The 17,295-nt window shown below is 42.5% G+C and overlaps 1 protein-coding gene across 1 annotated transcript; it reads right to left on the reverse strand.

Moving 5' to 3' along the window:
* Positions 1–1,180: 1,180 nt before the first annotated feature.
* On the reverse strand, positions 1,181–12,798 carry LOC130116126 (AP-3 complex subunit sigma-1). Its single transcript, XM_056284077.1, has 6 exons — positions 12,484–12,798; positions 9,571–9,662; positions 7,876–7,987; positions 7,633–7,704; positions 6,335–6,442; positions 1,181–2,003 (listed from the first exon to the last, which is right to left on the reverse strand). The coding sequence occupies exons 1-6, from the start codon at positions 12,550–12,552 to the stop codon at positions 1,875–1,877; spliced, it is 582 nt and encodes a 193-aa protein (XP_056140052.1). The 5' UTR covers positions 12,553–12,798; the 3' UTR covers positions 1,181–1,874.
* Positions 12,799–17,295: the final 4,497 nt, after the last annotated feature.

A 17,295-nucleotide genomic window follows, 5' to 3' on the forward strand; every position in this document is an offset into this window, starting at 1 on the left:
ACACTACTGCGATATGCCTGCAACGGTGGACGCACGAAAGACAATTTGACAACCCTTTTTTTGCGCAAAAACTGCGCATTGACGATCTTCACCACGGTGCGTCGCTACGGAGCGGGGAATGGACAAATAGAGCCGGGGATGCGCAGCATTGCCAGGGACTATCGTAAGAGTCCGCGATTGTTTTGCCAGAAGTGTGGGAAACAGGTCCAGAAGGTGAAAGCCCAAACCGTGCATTAAACCATCTGCTGGTTCAGTGCATGGGTAGTGAACCCGCGGAAGGACTTCTGCTTTCTGGACCTGGATTTACACCCTTGAGTTTGGCGGGACTCAACTGAAGTACTGCACTGTAACCGCACGCCGGGATCGACTCCTGTATTTTCACAATGTGTGTCTGGTGTGTGTCTGTGTGAGAGTCTATAAACGGCCAAACTAAAGCACTTGGGGCCTTGATTCTTTTTGGAGGTTATTGGGGATGATCAGGGGCACCTATAAAAAATAGCAGAAAATTAAAAGTACGTATAATTATGCATAAATATGCATTTTTCTAAAAATGGCTAAAAACTACTTTTCTCGGCGTTTCAGATGATTCTGAGCATCTTTGATTTTTTTCACCTATATACAAATAAATTTCTGGGACTTTAGAAATGTTTTGGCATGCAAAATATATGCATTTTTGCAAAAATGCACTTATGATCCTAATTTTTTTTGGAGGTGGTAGGTATTGTTCCAGAGAGGACCAGAAAAGTCGCAGAAAATTAAAATTATAATAATTATGCATAATTATGCAAAATGTGCATTTTCTAAATGATTCTGAGCATTTGGGGGGAGGGGTTTAGGGGCAGGGGGAAGGCGGTTAGCTGGCAGGATGAAGAGGAGGGAGATTTAGACGGGTGGATAACCAAACCGCTATATTGTAGCGGGGTTCTTCTGGTGGTTTTCATATTGATGAATCTAGATGGCCATACCTTCAATTTGTACGACTCTCCAAACAAATTACGGTTAAAATACAGTATTCAATGTTAGGCTGTCCTTTCTTTCAACCATCGTCACTTAACCCTCTGATGCAACTATAATAATTGTCGGGCCTAAACTGCTGGTTTATTTATTAGTCATCCGTTTGTCCACAGGCGATCAAACATCTTTTGAGTTTTGCTCTCAAGTGCACAGGAAAAAAAACAAGAAAGATTGAATACTTTATTAAATTGCAAAAGGAGAGGAAAAACGTCATGCACAGATTAAAATCAAGAAGAAATAACTTCATAAGACAAGACAATTTGTTTTAAAATATTTTTGCATACGTTACATGAATGAAAAAAAAATCAACTTCAGCATATACAGTCTTCTTATCATCATACAGCATATTTGACATATTCTGTTCATTTTGTATTGCTATTACAAGCGATCAGACCTATTCTATTTGAAACCAATTCATTCACATGCCATGGCTGATTGGTGGACTCACTGCTCTAGTCCGGCACAACCAAACCAGTCAGACAATCCCAAGAACTCATCCCTCACCCATCACTCTCTTCAGACAGCCGAAAGTAAACAATGAAATAACTGAAAGAATTCGAGCTAGAAACTGACCCAGGTCTTTACTGTAGCAGCTGAAATAAGGGCAAGCCTCTGGCGAGGCAGAAGGAATGTACCATTGATAAATAAATACTTTTTTTTTCTCTTAAACACAAAAAGCCACATAAGACATTCATTTCAAACCAAGAAAACAAGATATAACGCCAAAAGTAGGAGTTTCAATTCACACAGTACCTTCAAGATTTATATTCATGAGAAAACTTTCCTTTTGAGGTTTTGGTAAACAGACTGCGTCACGGTAAACATTGGCCGACTTCTGCAGACTGAGCATGTCGTTGCCACTATTTGAAGGAAGGTAGGTTTGGCACTTTTATGCTGATGTCACCAATGTTGATGTTTCTGGGCATTTCCGGGAGGTTCATATTCTTTACAGCTGATACAGCACGAGCTGGCGCTCCTGCAATACCGGCCTACATACACAAACAAACACACACACAACTTGGGTAAATACAAACCATAGCAGTAAGTCACACAAAAACGTTGCACATAACTATACATCATCACTCAAGATAGATGTGACACTCAACACTGGACAAACATACACAACACAGCACTGAACATAATAAAAAAAAACAACAAACAGTCAACAACTGACAAAATGCAAAAGCACTGAGGGCTATTCGAACAGACACCATGTGCAAATGTACATTCAGATGCCTACGTAGCTTCGAATGCACATGCATTGTTTGGTTCTATAATGGTTTACATCACAACCAGAGCCAATTATGAATCAAATGTGAGGACATTGCAAATCATTCATTAATTTCTGAGGTATTCAGCTATATCTATCAAAAGGCAAAGGCAGCATTGCTTGGAAAGTGAACCCACCGGACTCTTGAGGACCGGTAAGGGTATAAATGCAAGGAGAGAAATGGGTAAAGCAGAAAAATGGATTTGCATGTGGAAAGGGAAATGTTTTAGAAAAAAAAAAACGTATGGAAAGTTTGTAAAGAATTTAAACAACCTCACTGATAAAGAGTGTTTGAATTAGAGCTATCTGCTTAAGTAAAAATGGCATGAAATATACCTTGGATGGGGTAAAATAGTCCACTACTGCTGGAATAACACTTATATCGAGAAGACTACTTGATACGTGATTTGGCTTTCTACAATTCTGTGCTATTGCTAACTGGGCAACAGGAAGTCTGTGATGGCTGTAGCGTTACCTAGTAATGATATGTAAAGAGATTGCAAGCCTATTACTGAACTACAATGGGAAATCTATTTTCTGGGACAGGGGAGGAAAACCACTCTAACACAGTGAATCTCAATGTAAACTATACAAGAAAAACACTATTTCCATGAGAAACAATTATCATAATTTGGCACTCTACACTTGTGGAGACATTTGATATTTCATTTTTATGCCTATAATATGTGAAGATAATTGAAAATCACTGTAGTTAGAGATCTCCCACAAGAATCCTTAGCAGACAGACCCAAAAACTGCAACCTGTCTAAAGTATGGATTTGTATGTTCATAACCTGTATGCTTATGTTCCCTTGGTGTTTTTAAAAAGCATATTCAAATGAATAATTTCAACTATTCTGCGACATGGCAGAAACTCTGCATGGAATCTGCAAAATAAAAAAAAAACTGGGCGCATGCTCCTCTTCCATAATAAATTTCACAAGGCCATTTTAATACACAGTGGTTTTTGGGCATCCCTGTTGTCGCCTACTTCAATAAGGAGGAAAGGGTTAGATAAGAGCGATAACACTGACACAGCGCATGGGCTCAGTATTCATGTCAGATATTCAGACTTATCTTTTACTCTCTTTATCGGTGGTACAGTGGGTTTCTGCTAATGCTGCCAACCACTCATCGTGGCTGTGTAATACACCATAACAGCGCCTCCCATTAAAACAGGTTTCATACTGGATAGAACGCCTATACAAACAGCGATATTCAGTGGGATGTAGACTTTGGACTGGACTGGTCAACGAATTTAAAATTCAATAGTAGTGGTGCTCAACCATGTGCCATGGAGGGCCATGTGTGCACAGGTTTCCTTTCAACCCAAGACTACGCCGGTTAATTTCACTAAGTAGTCCTCCCCAGTCTGGTAAATGGTGGGCAAATTAGTGAAATCAGCTAGTGCGTTGGGTTGACAAGTCTAAATCTGAATGTGGTACCAAAAATGTGGGACCTGAGGGAAACATATACTGATTAAAAAACATGCAAATGTTTGTCAGCGTGTGTTCTGCAGAAGTTCTGCATAAGTGATCTGACTAAGCAGGGGGGTTTTTTTTCTTACTACTTTTATTAATCCCCGTGGGGCAATTCTTTCTCTACATTTAACCCATCCTAGCTGTGTAGCCAGGAGCAGTGGGCAGCCGTCGTGCAGCATCCAGGGACCAACTCCAGTTCATCTTTCCATTGCCTTGCTCAAGGGCACAGGCAGGAGTATTAACCCTAACATGCATGTCTTTTCGATGGTGGGGGGAAACTGGAGCACCCGGAGAAGACCCACCGCAGACACGGGGAGAACATGCGAACGCCACACAGAGGATGACCTGGGATGACCCCCCTCCCCCCAAAGGTTGGACAACCCCGGGGTTCGAACCCAGGACCTTCTTGCTGTGAGGTGACAACGCTAACCACTGGGCCACCATGCCGCCCAGGTTCAGAAACAAGCGAGAAAGTACAAGTTGAAGCTTTCAGCTCCTGAAAAATTATTCTGAGACGTCTCCACAGAAACACAGGGCATGTAAAATTTAAGACCGATGAATTCAAACACTTATGCTGTACACCACTTTATCCGTTTGATTTTCTTCCATTCCTTTGTAACCTCTTCTCATTAAAGAAAAGGAAACTGTAGCAAATACAGGCTACATTTTTTGGGTCTGCCATGAAAGATTCCCATGTTAGTGACACCATTTTGCTACCATGTGAAGGGCCGTATGAAAAGACCCTGAGGAGGGGAGTAAGCTTCAGTTAAAAGTTGCGTACTCGGTTGTAAGTTTCGCAGTACCTGTGTCTACCTGTCCTGCCTGGTAGACTGAAAGATAAACGTCTGTAAAGAGAGAAGAATGGAAAGAACTAGAAAAGGTCAGGAAAAAGAGAGGAATGGGGAATGTTAGAAGCAGATCAAAGTAATTACAGTTTCTCTCCATAGAAATAGTGAGAGGACCTATCGTAGACCGCATCTCTGAACAAGACGGGTGGTGTAAAGTTCCTCCGTTAACCATTTGACTCCAGAAGGTATCTCTTCAGACACGCAAGCGTGACAACGGAAAAAAAAGCCGCTTGGTCGACCATCGGCAAACGTGAAGAGGAGCCGCTAGATTTATCGTTCTCTTTTCTCCTGACACCGCCCCCGTAAACGAATCGAGTCACTTTGATTTACCTTCAGTTTGATGAAAAACAAAGACTCTGCGGTCTAGGGTAGGTCGTGTAGGGAAGAGAGAGAGAGCAATTCTGATGTTCGTTGAACAGTAAAAGACTTGTGCAGCACCGGTCAAAAAAAAAAAGAAAAAAAGAAGCAGATTCTGTTTGATTAAAAACACACAATTCATCTCATGACTTGGAAAAATAGCCTTTTTTTTGTAAATAATTTCAGCATGATTCTATAATTGCTGTAAATGTTAAGGGCACCCAACAGAGTAGATGCATTGGCCACAGTCTGTCTCATTATAACTTTTTACTCATATCCAGCACTTTTTAGCGACACAAACCATCTGTGGAGGAATTTGATCAATGCAGATTTGTACCTTTCTGGCAAAATGTTGCTGATTGAGAAAGTCATTGAGAATGTCCTGAGGCATGCTTCATTTCACTGAGCATTGGGGTCATCAGAATGGTAATGAATGCCCCGTAAATATGAGTTTAAACTGATGTTTTTGACATCTCCACACTACGGGGCACAGTTTACGACCAGTAATATCATTAGTAAATTGAAACCAAAGCCAAACCCAATCATTAGTATTGTTAAGTCTTTTATATTACAAGGAGCTCAAATCCACAACAATGTGCAAAAAATGATTGCATGAAATTGTCTCTGGCTGTAAGGATGTTGTATTGCGATGGATGAATCTATGGAAATAAAATGTAAGTTCCAATAAGAGGATGAATAATGTTTACCTTCCAGCAGAAGCTGTATGGAATGCAAAGCAATGTCCTTGCGTACAGTATACTATATCTATTGCATGGTCGAGATCAATGTATCAGCTAACAGATTTTACAAAAATCATTTGCAAGCCAGGACAGTCTACTATAGCGGGATTATGAAACCAGCATTCTCCTCTACAATAACCAGCAGCACACAAACACACAGCCTTCCCCAGTTTTTAATACTGTAGGCCAAAGTGGGATGGACAAGATTGAAAATATAATAATAATAATAATAGTAATATTATAAGATGGTGATTGAAAGATTTAATGGCCAATATAGATTTCAGAGATGCATTGATCGGTGGGTTGGTTAAGCCACCATAGAAATGACAAATTGATGACTATAAAACTGTATTTACATTGACAGATAGATAGAACGATAGATAGGTAGATAGATATATATACAGAGAGAGAGAGAGAAAATGTGTTGAGTCTTGTTCTATGTTGAGAGGGGCACAATAGCAAAGAGGAAGGGCAAAAGGCACACAAACACTCAAGAGTAGGTAGGTTGCATCCACAAAGGCACTAGAGAGTAGCATGCAGAGTGCAGCTTACACACATGCCTGCGTATACAATACCTTGAAAGGTAAGGTCATACATACGCTGGACGGGCAGGGTCCCTCTTACCTCAGATTTCTCCATCTTGTTTTGGGCATCCACCTGCGTAATGATCTCATTCATATTTGTCTCCAGGACCATCCCGCCCATCACCATCTCTGCCAGGATATTGTGGACCTGCAAGTCAAGATATGATAAATATTGTAACAATGGTTGTTTTGTAACAGTTTAACAATTCATTCTTTCTGTCTAAGACATTTGCATGTACACAAACAATTGCAAAATGTGTTGATAGTTTTCAGCCACAAAAAAAAAACCACAAAAAAAACCCATTAAATCTTAACAGAAAGCCTATTTTAACAACTACAAAATATCACTATCATTTTCAGAATGTTGTGTTTTACTATCTCTAGCTATGGCAAGAAGAGGACCTAATGTGCTTTGGTGGTTATTTGTTTGATGTTGTTAAGACCCAAGCCGCAAGGTTTGCTGCTGAATATGATAGTCAATATGAAATATTGATTTTATATTGCCAATGTGTAGTCAAATTATGTGTTTTGATTTCTTTCTTTTTGGATTTTCTCCCCGGTTGTATCCGGCCAATTACACCACTCTACCGAGACGTCCCGGTCGCTGCTCTACCCCCTCTGCCGATCCAGTGGACTGCAGACTACCACATGCCTCCTCTGATACATGTGGAGTCGCCAGCCACTTTCCACCTGACAGTGAGGAGTTTCACCTGGGGGACATAGCACGTGGGAGGATCACGTTATTCCCCCCAGTTCCCCCTTCCCCTTGAACAGGCCCCCCGACCGACCAGAGGTGGCACTAGTGCAGCGACCAGGACACATACCCGCATCTGGCTTCCCACCCGCAGACACGGCCAATTGTGTCTGTAGGGACGCCCGACCAAGCTGGCGGTAACACAGGATTCGAACAGGCAATCCTCATGTGGGTAGGCAACGAAATAGACCGTTAACCGGTCTATATGCTACCGGGATGCCCCCATTCACTTAAGTATTGACAACAAATAAGAGATCATTTGAAAAGCCAAATGCTGTTAAAATGTTAATAACTTTGACATTACAAAAGTTGCATTGATAAGAAAGTGTACGTGTGACATTACACATTGTCTGGTGGATGAGACAGAATTAGACGACGTGTGGTGTCGCAGGGCATTACACAGAACGTCACAATCTGTCAGTCTGAGGGAAGCTAAAAGAATCTGTGAAATAATGAGTCCAGACTGACTCCTACAGAACGTCACCACCAATCTGTGATGTCATGCCTAACAGTAAAGACTGTCTCAGAGAAGCCATTTATCATTCATTAATCAGGACGAGAACACAAAATCCGGTACTTCCTACCTTGTCCACATGGAAAATCAAGTCAAGTTCACAGACATTCTCAAAGCATTTGTCCAGCGTTTCCACAAATACCTGTAAATGGATTATCATTATTAACCAGAGTTGCCATTGAGTCTAAAAAAATAAACAATAAACAAAAGCAAAACAAATCCATTTAGAATTTGCAAGGAGCCAATATGCCAGAGGGGGAAATGCTCTATTACGAGCCATGGTAGCAGATAATGACATTTCCATGATCTTTACCTGGATTAGATCTAAAATTCCTAGTTCGCTCTCTGAGGAGTCCACACAAAACACAAAGTAGAGTGTGGCATAGTGTCTGTAGATCAGCTTGTTATCAGACCCGCCAATCAACCTAACACACAGGAACACAGCAGGAAAATAGAGCAAAATCCATGTCTGGTCAAACACATCTCATGAAATACAGAAAACTGAGTAAAGTGAACCTATTTTTCCCTTAACACCACCTTTAATTATAATAAACATCCATCCATTACCCAAGCCACTTATCCGAATTCGGTTCGTGGGATGCTGGAGCCTATCCCAGTAGTCACTGGGCTGTAATAATAAATTATAATATATCATATCTGTCTATCTATGTATCTATCTATCTATCTATCTATCTATCTATCTATCTATCTATCTATATATATATATATGTGTGTGTGTGCATGTGTGTGTGTATTAAATGTATATATCATATATTATATATTATAATATATATAATTAATATATATTTATAATTTAAATATTAAAACAAACAGTGTTAAATAAACTATAAATATGAAATAAAAGTAACAAGTGTTTTTTCCCGTTGTTCCTTGAGAAATTAGTAACAAAAAACACTGATCCTATCAGGAGTATATAACATACAATACATAGGTACGCAAACTTGAACGTGACTCAACTAACGTGGTTTTAAAACCATGACACAGAAAACAAACAAATATCTGGAAAAAATGAAACAGGGTGTTTTCAAATTCACAGTCAATGTGTGCAAAAGAAATAGATAGTTTGGCTACTACATAAAATCTTTGAGCATTCTGTTAAAAGATATCTGATAAAACCCTGTTGGCTTTCATCTTATCAAGTGTTGCCCTTTCTCCTTAACTCGCCCTACACACACACACACACACACACACACACACACACACACACACACAACAAATGAGCAGCAAGAAGAAAATGGGACCGAGGAGACCTTACACCAGTAATAGCCATTTGTAACGGCAGACTAACTACGTAGATTCCTGATTATTTACCGTTTGTTGTGAGAAGAAGACCTGGGATAATTTCCAATTCTGTACTGGTACATGTTTTTTGTTTTAATTCTCTTCAGTGTTGCAGGAAAAAAAACATGGTTTTTTTTTTGTGCTTTAAACAACCTGCTGCGGTGTTCAGTGTAAAAGAAATGTCATTTACAAAATTTGCACTAAACAGTCCTATCAATTTCCAAAGTGTGTTGGGTGTCTGTTTAAGCTGTCATGAAATTCCCTGTGATGAAATGAAGGGACGGCAAGGGAGCCAGGGAGAAAAATCTAGAGCGAGACGAGAGAGAGAGAGAGAGAGAGAGAGAGAGAGAGAGAGAGAGAGAGAGAGAGAGAGAGAGAGAGAGAGAAAATCCAGGGTAAAATGACACCTGTGGCCTCAGTCATTAATGATATATGAATAGCAGACAGCAAATGTTACCCATTTGCTTTAATGCTGTGAACCGATTGCCTTCTTGATGCATCTATAAATAAATCAATAAATAATACATCTACCCAAGAGGCCAAACGCCAATGAATTCTGAGTGCCCAGTTCGAACATTAAGTCGAAGTCTGCTTCTTTAGCATTCACACAGACTGAGCCCCAAACAGGGAGAGCCCGTCGCTTGTTAAAAAGGTGGGCAGATCCAGTGCGGAGGCCCAGCAGATCCACCAAAACCGCAACACTTACATTCCACCTTCTAGGAAATTACAGACGTTCTCGTCTCTTTTCGAGACCAGGTGAAAGGTTTCCCTGATGATCTGTTGCTCGGTGTCTTCACTCTGCAGGACAAATGAGAAAATAAACATCGTTAGAAAAAAAAAGGCATGGAGGCAAATAAGCACGTCCCACATTTCTTGCATGGGGTCATTAAATCGTGATGATTCCTGAAGTCGCTAAAAACCAAGGACGGTGGGATCTTTTCCGTTCTTCAGCCCCAGTCAAATCACTCCCCTGATTATATCTGTGGTATAATACACAGCGAAAGGACAAGGGGGCAGAAAAATGTCAACAGAAACTGATATAACAAATGATATTCTTACAAAGAGGAAACATGCAGACAGCAGTGACCTAGCTTTAGCCTCAGGGGTGGAGGCATCTGGAGTACATCTGTGGAAAAAGCATTATTTGCTTTCACACTATTACCCTTCATATTCAAACAAATCACTCACTCGCTAGGATGAGTCAATGATTCCATTGTGCAAAGTTGAAGTTGGATTGTAGGTTTGTTTTTCTGTTTTGTTTTTGTTTTTTCAGATTGTTTGCTGATGGCTCGGATACTGCTTGAGAGCCTGCAATTCCCTCAGGTATGTTGGCAAGCACTCTCTAGAAAGGATTTGGAGTAGCCCCACACAAGATTTGCAGAAGAGGCCAAAACAGGGTCCTTATTCATACAGTCTCTCTTCTAATTACCAGGTTACTGATCTTGGACCACAAGTTGTATCGCACAAAAATGTCACCGTGACTTCGTTATTGATGGTGAAGCTGGTGTTAGACCATACAATGAGAGAGTGTATATAAGCAGCTGTGGTTTTAGAAAAGCAACAATTCCAAAAGCAACTGATACAGTGGTTTCACCTCTGCTTTCCTCAATCTGGCAGTAACCATTGAGAGCTAAACATGGTTAAAATCTAGTAGCATACACGTGCATTTGGCTCTCCAGCGGCTATGCAGACTGTCAGATGGGTGCTAAAGCCCTCTCAGGGTTTATAACAGGTCAATGAGTACTCAGAGCGAAGATATGCAGCAGGCTAGAGGGCCCAGCTGGAACTGGTCAAGTGACTTGAAGCATGAGACAAGTCAAGTCGAGGCAGCCAGGATTTGCAGAGGGAACACAAGCAGAACAGCAGGACATTGAAAAACACTTCTTCTGAAAAAACTACGGCATTTAATTCCAAGTGTTTCTGGTGGATTCCCACATGAAAAGAAGTAGAGCACTTTTAATGACTAAATCTAAACACAACGATGAATGTTATAAAGGCTATTAGATGCTGTCATCCAAAGTGTCATGGATGCACACATATTTTGGCATTGGCGGATATGGTGGGAATTTCATTCCTAATCCTGTTATTGCCAATGCCATGGTCTTCACACTGAGCTATGCAGTATAACAAATGGTTTTCATAAATTGGTTGCCGCACTGAAAAACTATTTTTTTACAGTGTACTAATAAACAAGTTAGTAATTTTATTGGATGGCTTTCTGTGTCTTAATGCTGCCTGCCCAAACCATTTTACTTTGGCTTTGGACGACTAACAATCAATCACAAGGATACCGGCGTGAAAGTATATCTTCAGCTGCATTCTGATCTCACTACTATAAATTGTCCCGAACAACAACTTAGTTCTTGTTGCTGTGGCATAAACACAGGCGTTGCACCTCCCAAACTCATTCTTATGTTGCCAGATTACCGATATACATCATGTGCTACTCCCTAAAACACACCTACGCCAAAACACACACCTACACACACGTTCCAATGACTTATACTCTATCCTTAAGCTCCTGACTTAAAGTCGCCGGCAGTATAGAGATATTCTAACTCCAATCCGCACCCCAACTTTACCCTAAACCCCCCCCCCACTTAACTCTTGCTGCTGACATAAACGTCCGCACAAGTAGGAGCATGGATGAAATATTGTCCATGGGGATTTGACAGCTGAATTCAAAGTTTTTATGCAAAGCCCTCAATGGCATCTTGGTGGCCAGTTTATAATGATAGAAAACAGTTACCTTTCATGTGGCCTTTTATTTCTCCTAATTTAAATTCTTCTTTTTTTTCTCTGTGCAGAGAATTTTGTCGCTGGGGCATAGACACTGTCTGAGTCACCTTGCGACTGGCGTTCACATACTAGCAGGCAAGTCAAGCAACCTTGAGATATAAATCCAATTACTAAAATAAGCCATCACAGCTTGCAAGCAAGCGACATTACATAACCTCTCGTTTGCTACGAGGAAGTAGACCCTTCCCTTTCCAGCACCAAGTCAATCTGAATTATGATGACGGCATCAATTTTGGGTTAAACTGATGGTGAACTAGACCAGGGCACGAGTCGATCACAAGGGCGTTGTAGTCATGTGACGTAAACAAAGCTTAAACTCGCTACAGTATATCCATAACACCAGCGCAGCGTTACATTAGTGGCTCTGCAGAGTCTAACAGCACCGGGGCACAAACCATGTGGGCTCCACGGGAAACGCTATAGGCTGGCTTTGTCTTGCACATGTTCAATTATTCATTGTTGGAAGGACAGCGCAGTTAAGACTGGCATCTTCCACAGCAGGATCGATGACAATCGTAAACCCCCCCCCCCTCACTATGATCGCCAGGCGTGCACATCCCTAATCGGGTTGTTTTCTTTGCAGCAACGACTTCGATTTTTCGTGTTTTCTGCTGATTTCTACACGTGTCCTTCCACAATGCAACGCCAAAATTCACATCTGGCACGACGTGACGTGTTTGGACAGTTATCCACGAAACGAACGAGTCTAAATAAATGATCCGTAAGCCTTTACCAACTGTGTAGCATCATGCACAAAACAAAACAAAACACCTGTACAGACAGCAAATCACAGAGAAACGGAACTCAGCGTGTCACTCACATAATGCTCGTAGAATTTGGAGAGCCTTGGTTTCCCATGGTTGTTGAATATTAGGATGGCTTTTATCATGATGCAGGGCGGAGGGCAGGAAGCGCGGGGGGAACAGAAAGGGATCAAGTCTGCGATAGACTGTGGTCCGTCAACCCCCGCGAACCCAGATCTGTCTGGGGATTCACAGCGAAATCCCGTCCTCGATTTAAGCTTAATACGGCTAACCTCGAGTTACACGCTATTTCTCCATCCTCTCTTTACGGCACCACTCCACGTCGGACGAGCCATTCCATTTTCCCCCAACTACGGGAGCCGCGCTGGTCCAATCCCACGCGCAGGCGGTTGCGCAATCCGAGCGGAAGTTGCCGTTTCGGCACGTCACAGCCCACGATAGGAACGCGCGTATTAGAATACGACAAGCTTGTAGGTTTTATTCCTAAACACGCGGTCTTGTCTAAATAGAAAAGGGGGGGGTTATTTTTTTTAGCAGCGACGCTGGGATTTTGGCGTGTCGGTGCAGAGAGGCTAAAAGTTAAATTGCTTCTCTCTTTTTTTTTCAGCAGCGCGACGTTAACGAACACAACTGTCACATTTCTTTGGCAGCTCGTTTCTTTTTTCACGCGCAGACCTGCGAGCAGTAAGCTTCTCGTTTCAATGCGGCGGACTCTTCCGCGAACCGCCCGAAGTCAAACGCAGGGCGCAGTTACAGTCCGGGCCGCAAGGTGGCGCAAAAGCATGGCGTCTGGCCTCGTTATGATGACGTGGCAGTCTTGGGGGAAGAAGAGAAAAAAAAACTGGACTCAACGTGCGGTGCACATTTTCTCTGCTAGAGTATTCGTCGGCCTTTACTAGACCCTCGGGTTTTCCTTTAAACCGACTGGCAGACGTGGGCACAAACCCCAGGCTGCCGGAGGCCTTGCCTTTGCCTTTCTGTGTGTTTATCGCGCTCTGTCGGATTCTCCTAGAGTCTCTTCCGGATGTTATTGTCGGGTTATTTATCGGACAGCGCTTATTTGGTTTTTTGGGGGGGGGGGGGTTTCAAAATCCCGTTGAACCGTCCCCTGAGGCGCACGAGGGGCAACTCTGCCCTCGAGTTTCCCCAAAGGATAAGGAGTTCCGCCCAACCTTAATCCTAAAATGATATCTCATCCCCAGTGGGGGGGATCGAACCATGAAAACCTGACAGTGTGTCAATATGCCTTGTAGCCCAATACAAGGTAAACGTTTGTTCATAGCATGGCGTGAAGTACTGTTTGCTCTTGATTTAACTCCACGCATTGCGATCTGACTGCCTAGTGGTGGCTCCAGGGGCAGAACATTGCTGCGAGACGTTTATTAAGAAAGCAGAGCTGCTTGCTCGTCGGCAGCCCCGTTTAATCAGTTTGTCTTTTAATATTACAGCAGCCAGGCGGGCCACGCGACGTCGATAGCGCCAGATGCGGACGCTGCGTGGATGTGGCTCGCGCTATCCGCGCGCTGAGGCCCCCCTGGGTGACTAACTAACTGAGCGCTATCAGCTGTCATTGCCGTGGTTCCTCCTCCCACGTCGTGTGCGATCCGAGAACACGTGTTTGCTGTTATTACAGGATGTCTTTCATTCGGCACGTTTCAGCCACGGCTGGAATAAAGGCTGCAGTCGGTCGTCGTCATGTCAAGCAGCTTACAGAGAAACGACCGAGTCAGAGCGGCGTGTCTGTGGTGGCGAAGAGGAAGTAAACGCTGCAGTGAGAATGGCTGTGCGCTGTTACAGGATGCACGTGTAACTGCATCTTGACAGCTCTTCATCTTCTGTTTGGTACAAGTACATTGATGGGGTGCCGAGGATGCACGGAGCAACTTTCAACAACAACAACAAAAAAAAAACCTCATTCAAACAGCAGCCACACTGCGCCTTTATCTTACTTTGCTGCTCATTTTGCCAGCTTATGGCTGAGGCTGTCGTCTTGGCCTTGTCTACACATTGCATAGTTTATCCCCACTCGTGCATTTGGATACGTTCAGCAGAAATAGAGGCTGGAGGAAAGGGAGCGTGACAAACAATGACTAATGAATACACGTGTGAATTCAACCCATTTTACCACAGTCAGGGTTATTGTTCCAACCGGTATTACATTGTATTGCTATTACAGTATAGCCTATACTGGTATTACATTGCTGAATTATTGCTGAGTTGAATGTAAGGATCTTCGGGAAATGTCTTCATTATTTCCAGTACAGCTCTCTTTTCTTTTCCATTTTTAATTAGATTTTTTTGTTGCATTTTTCACCTTTAACTCAAAACTTTATTGCACACTCGATCCAGAACAAATAAAGACAAGGTAAAAAAAAACTTTAAACCCTTGATGATTACATTATCCGAGCCATTGAGCCAGCAAATACATTTATACATACGATTTCTTAGAACAGCCTGGAAGGTATTGACTCCTGCAGCCACAAATTTCATTCGCACTACACCATCTACATCTTTTTAGTAGTATTCTCATAGCATCATTATAAGCTACTCGAAGTCTCTGTAAGCTTTGTTTGGTAGTGATAGTAGAGAGAGCGAGAGAGGGAGACAGAAAAGGGCGATGATAGAGATGGGATGACATGCAGCAAAGGGCCCGGACCAGACTCGAACCCAAGCCACTGCGGTGCCTTATGTGGTACGCACTCCACCAGGTGAGCCAGCGGGACGCCACCCAGTATAGCCCAGTGAGGCCCACTGAGGCAAATTTGTAATTTGTGATATTGGGCTATAAAATTGCCTTGACTATAGCCCTTAATACTTGTTTTGCAACTTATAAAAATAGCTTTGATAATGCAAAACATTATACTCTACCTCCAAATTATTATTTTTTATGTATGTAGTAGATACAAATGTGATTTAAAAACTACATAGACAGGGAAATCAACCTGGAGGAAATTTGGACTGGGGAAATTCTGATAATCCTGTTACAAACCACTTTCACTTCCTGTGTTAGTGGGTATAACACATTGCTAATTCTGCAAGAGAATGGCTATGTGGGTTGAGTCCAAGTCGCTTAGATGATGTAGAATCTGCCCCAATTAGTAGAACGAGCAAAGCCTTTTTGCAAGCATTGAGCGGAAGACCATGAAGGTGGCTGTAACACTTTTGTAGGGCTACGACAGCGTGTGATTGCTTGGCTAAGGCTAGACTTGGGGCTGTGCATGCAGCTGTAATCAGATGTTTCTCATTTTGTCTGGCCATGGGGGGACACATGGAACTTGACAAACACACACCATTTAAATCTGAGCAATACACCATGCCATTTTAATTAACAGAGTGGAAAATTTGATTGACATTTTTTTAAACTAGTTTTATACCACACTACTAGGAGACAGTTCACAGTGACGCTCAGTGACCACTTCTCTGAGTATGGTAGGTGAGAAAATAATCCACATACTGGCATAACAACTCCCTTGTTTTATTTACAAGATTTGGGCCAGTCTGGTCTTCGCCAAGCAAACCTCTCTGAGTATGTCAGTATAGACTGTGGCATCCTACAAGGCAGCATACTTGGGTTCCTCCTGTTCCCTTGGAGACATTATTAGTCAACATGGGATGAACTTTCATCCGTACGCTGACAACACTCAGCTCTATCAGTCTGTCAAGCCAAATGACCCACGTGCCCTCTTTGTTTTAACTAACTGCTATTACCATTAAATGGATAAACAGTGATATTTCTAAAGCCAAATGAGTCAGACTGAGATACTACAAACTGGTCCCAAATCTAAAAGGGACATAGTTTGGTCAAAGCCAAGCACCATGGCTTCACTGTCAAAGTCAGTGTTAAGAAATATGGGTTATTTTGGACTTTGATCTGAATTTGACCTCATATACATACACACAGTCACAAAATCTGCTTTTTCTCGGCCTAAGTGAGACATTTTAAACACAGCAAGGTGCAGAGAAGCCGGTTCGTGGTTTTACTTTTAGTAGACTGGATTACTGCAATGTCCTTTTAACAGACCTACCCAAAAGACACAAATTGAAAATCTTCAACTGATCCAAAAGTGCAGCTCCAAGAGACCAAATGAAAATAAAGAAAAACAAAAATCACGTCACACCCATGCACTGGCTCCCTGGGTCTTCTAGAAATGATTTTAAGATTCTCGGATTAGGGGGGCATCCGCGTAGCATTGCCTACCAACACGGAGATCGCCGGTTTGAATCTCCGTGTTACCTCCGGCTTGGTCGGGTGTCCCTACAGACACAATTGGCCGTGTTTGCAGGTGGGAAGCCGGCTGTGGGTATGTGTCCTGATTGCTGCACTAGCGCCTCCTCTGGTAGGTCAGGGCACCTGTTCTGGGGGGGGGGGACTGGGGGAATAGCGTGATCCTCCCACGTGCCACATCCCCCAGGTGAAACTCCTCATTCTCAGGTGAAAAGAAGTGGCTGGTGACTCCACATGTATGGGGGGGTTGGGCATGTGGAAAACCGACTGTAAGTGCTGGGCTGATTTCAGGGTGATGTGATGAAAGTGTAGCAGATAAACACAGCTGCAACTAATAACATTAATGATGGCTTTCTTTGATTTAGGTGTGGCAATGAGTCAGCATAAATCAAACAGAGCCATCATTGATGGTGTTAGCTGCAGCTGTGTTTATCTGCTATGCTTGCCTCACATCTTCCTAAAATCAGCCCAGCACTTGTAGATGGTGTCTCGCCTTAAGACGACAGCAAACTCACAGAAGTGGTGACTGGCGTGGCTGCTCTTTAACTTTACTGTGACCAGGGCAAAGCTGAAACCTATGACGTCTCTGGTCTTGCCTAAAATTCAACCGGAGCCTTTGGAGTGTGTCATACCTTTCTTCTTA

Source organism: Lampris incognitus, chromosome 1 (assembly GCF_029633865.1).
Source record: "Lampris incognitus isolate fLamInc1 chromosome 1, fLamInc1.hap2, whole genome shotgun sequence".
In the NCBI taxonomy this organism is placed as follows: domain Eukaryota; kingdom Metazoa; phylum Chordata; class Actinopteri; order Lampriformes; family Lampridae; genus Lampris; species Lampris incognitus.

What these genes read in the sequence shown, in the direction of transcription:
- LOC130116126 (XM_056284077.1), bottom strand. Translation starts at nt 12,552, where the DNA reads ATGATAAAAGCCATCCTAATATTCAACAACCATGGGAAACCAAGGCTC. An exon ending in TGATTTTCCATGTGGACAAG is followed by an intron (nt 6,443 to 7,632) that starts GTAGGAAGTACC and finishes CTTGACTTGCAG; the next exon opens with GTCCACAATATCCTGGCAGA. An exon ending in ACAAGATGGAGAAATCTGAG is followed by an intron (nt 2,004 to 6,334) that starts GTAAGAGGGACC and finishes TTGTGTATGTAG; the next exon opens with GCCGGTATTGCAGGAGCGCC.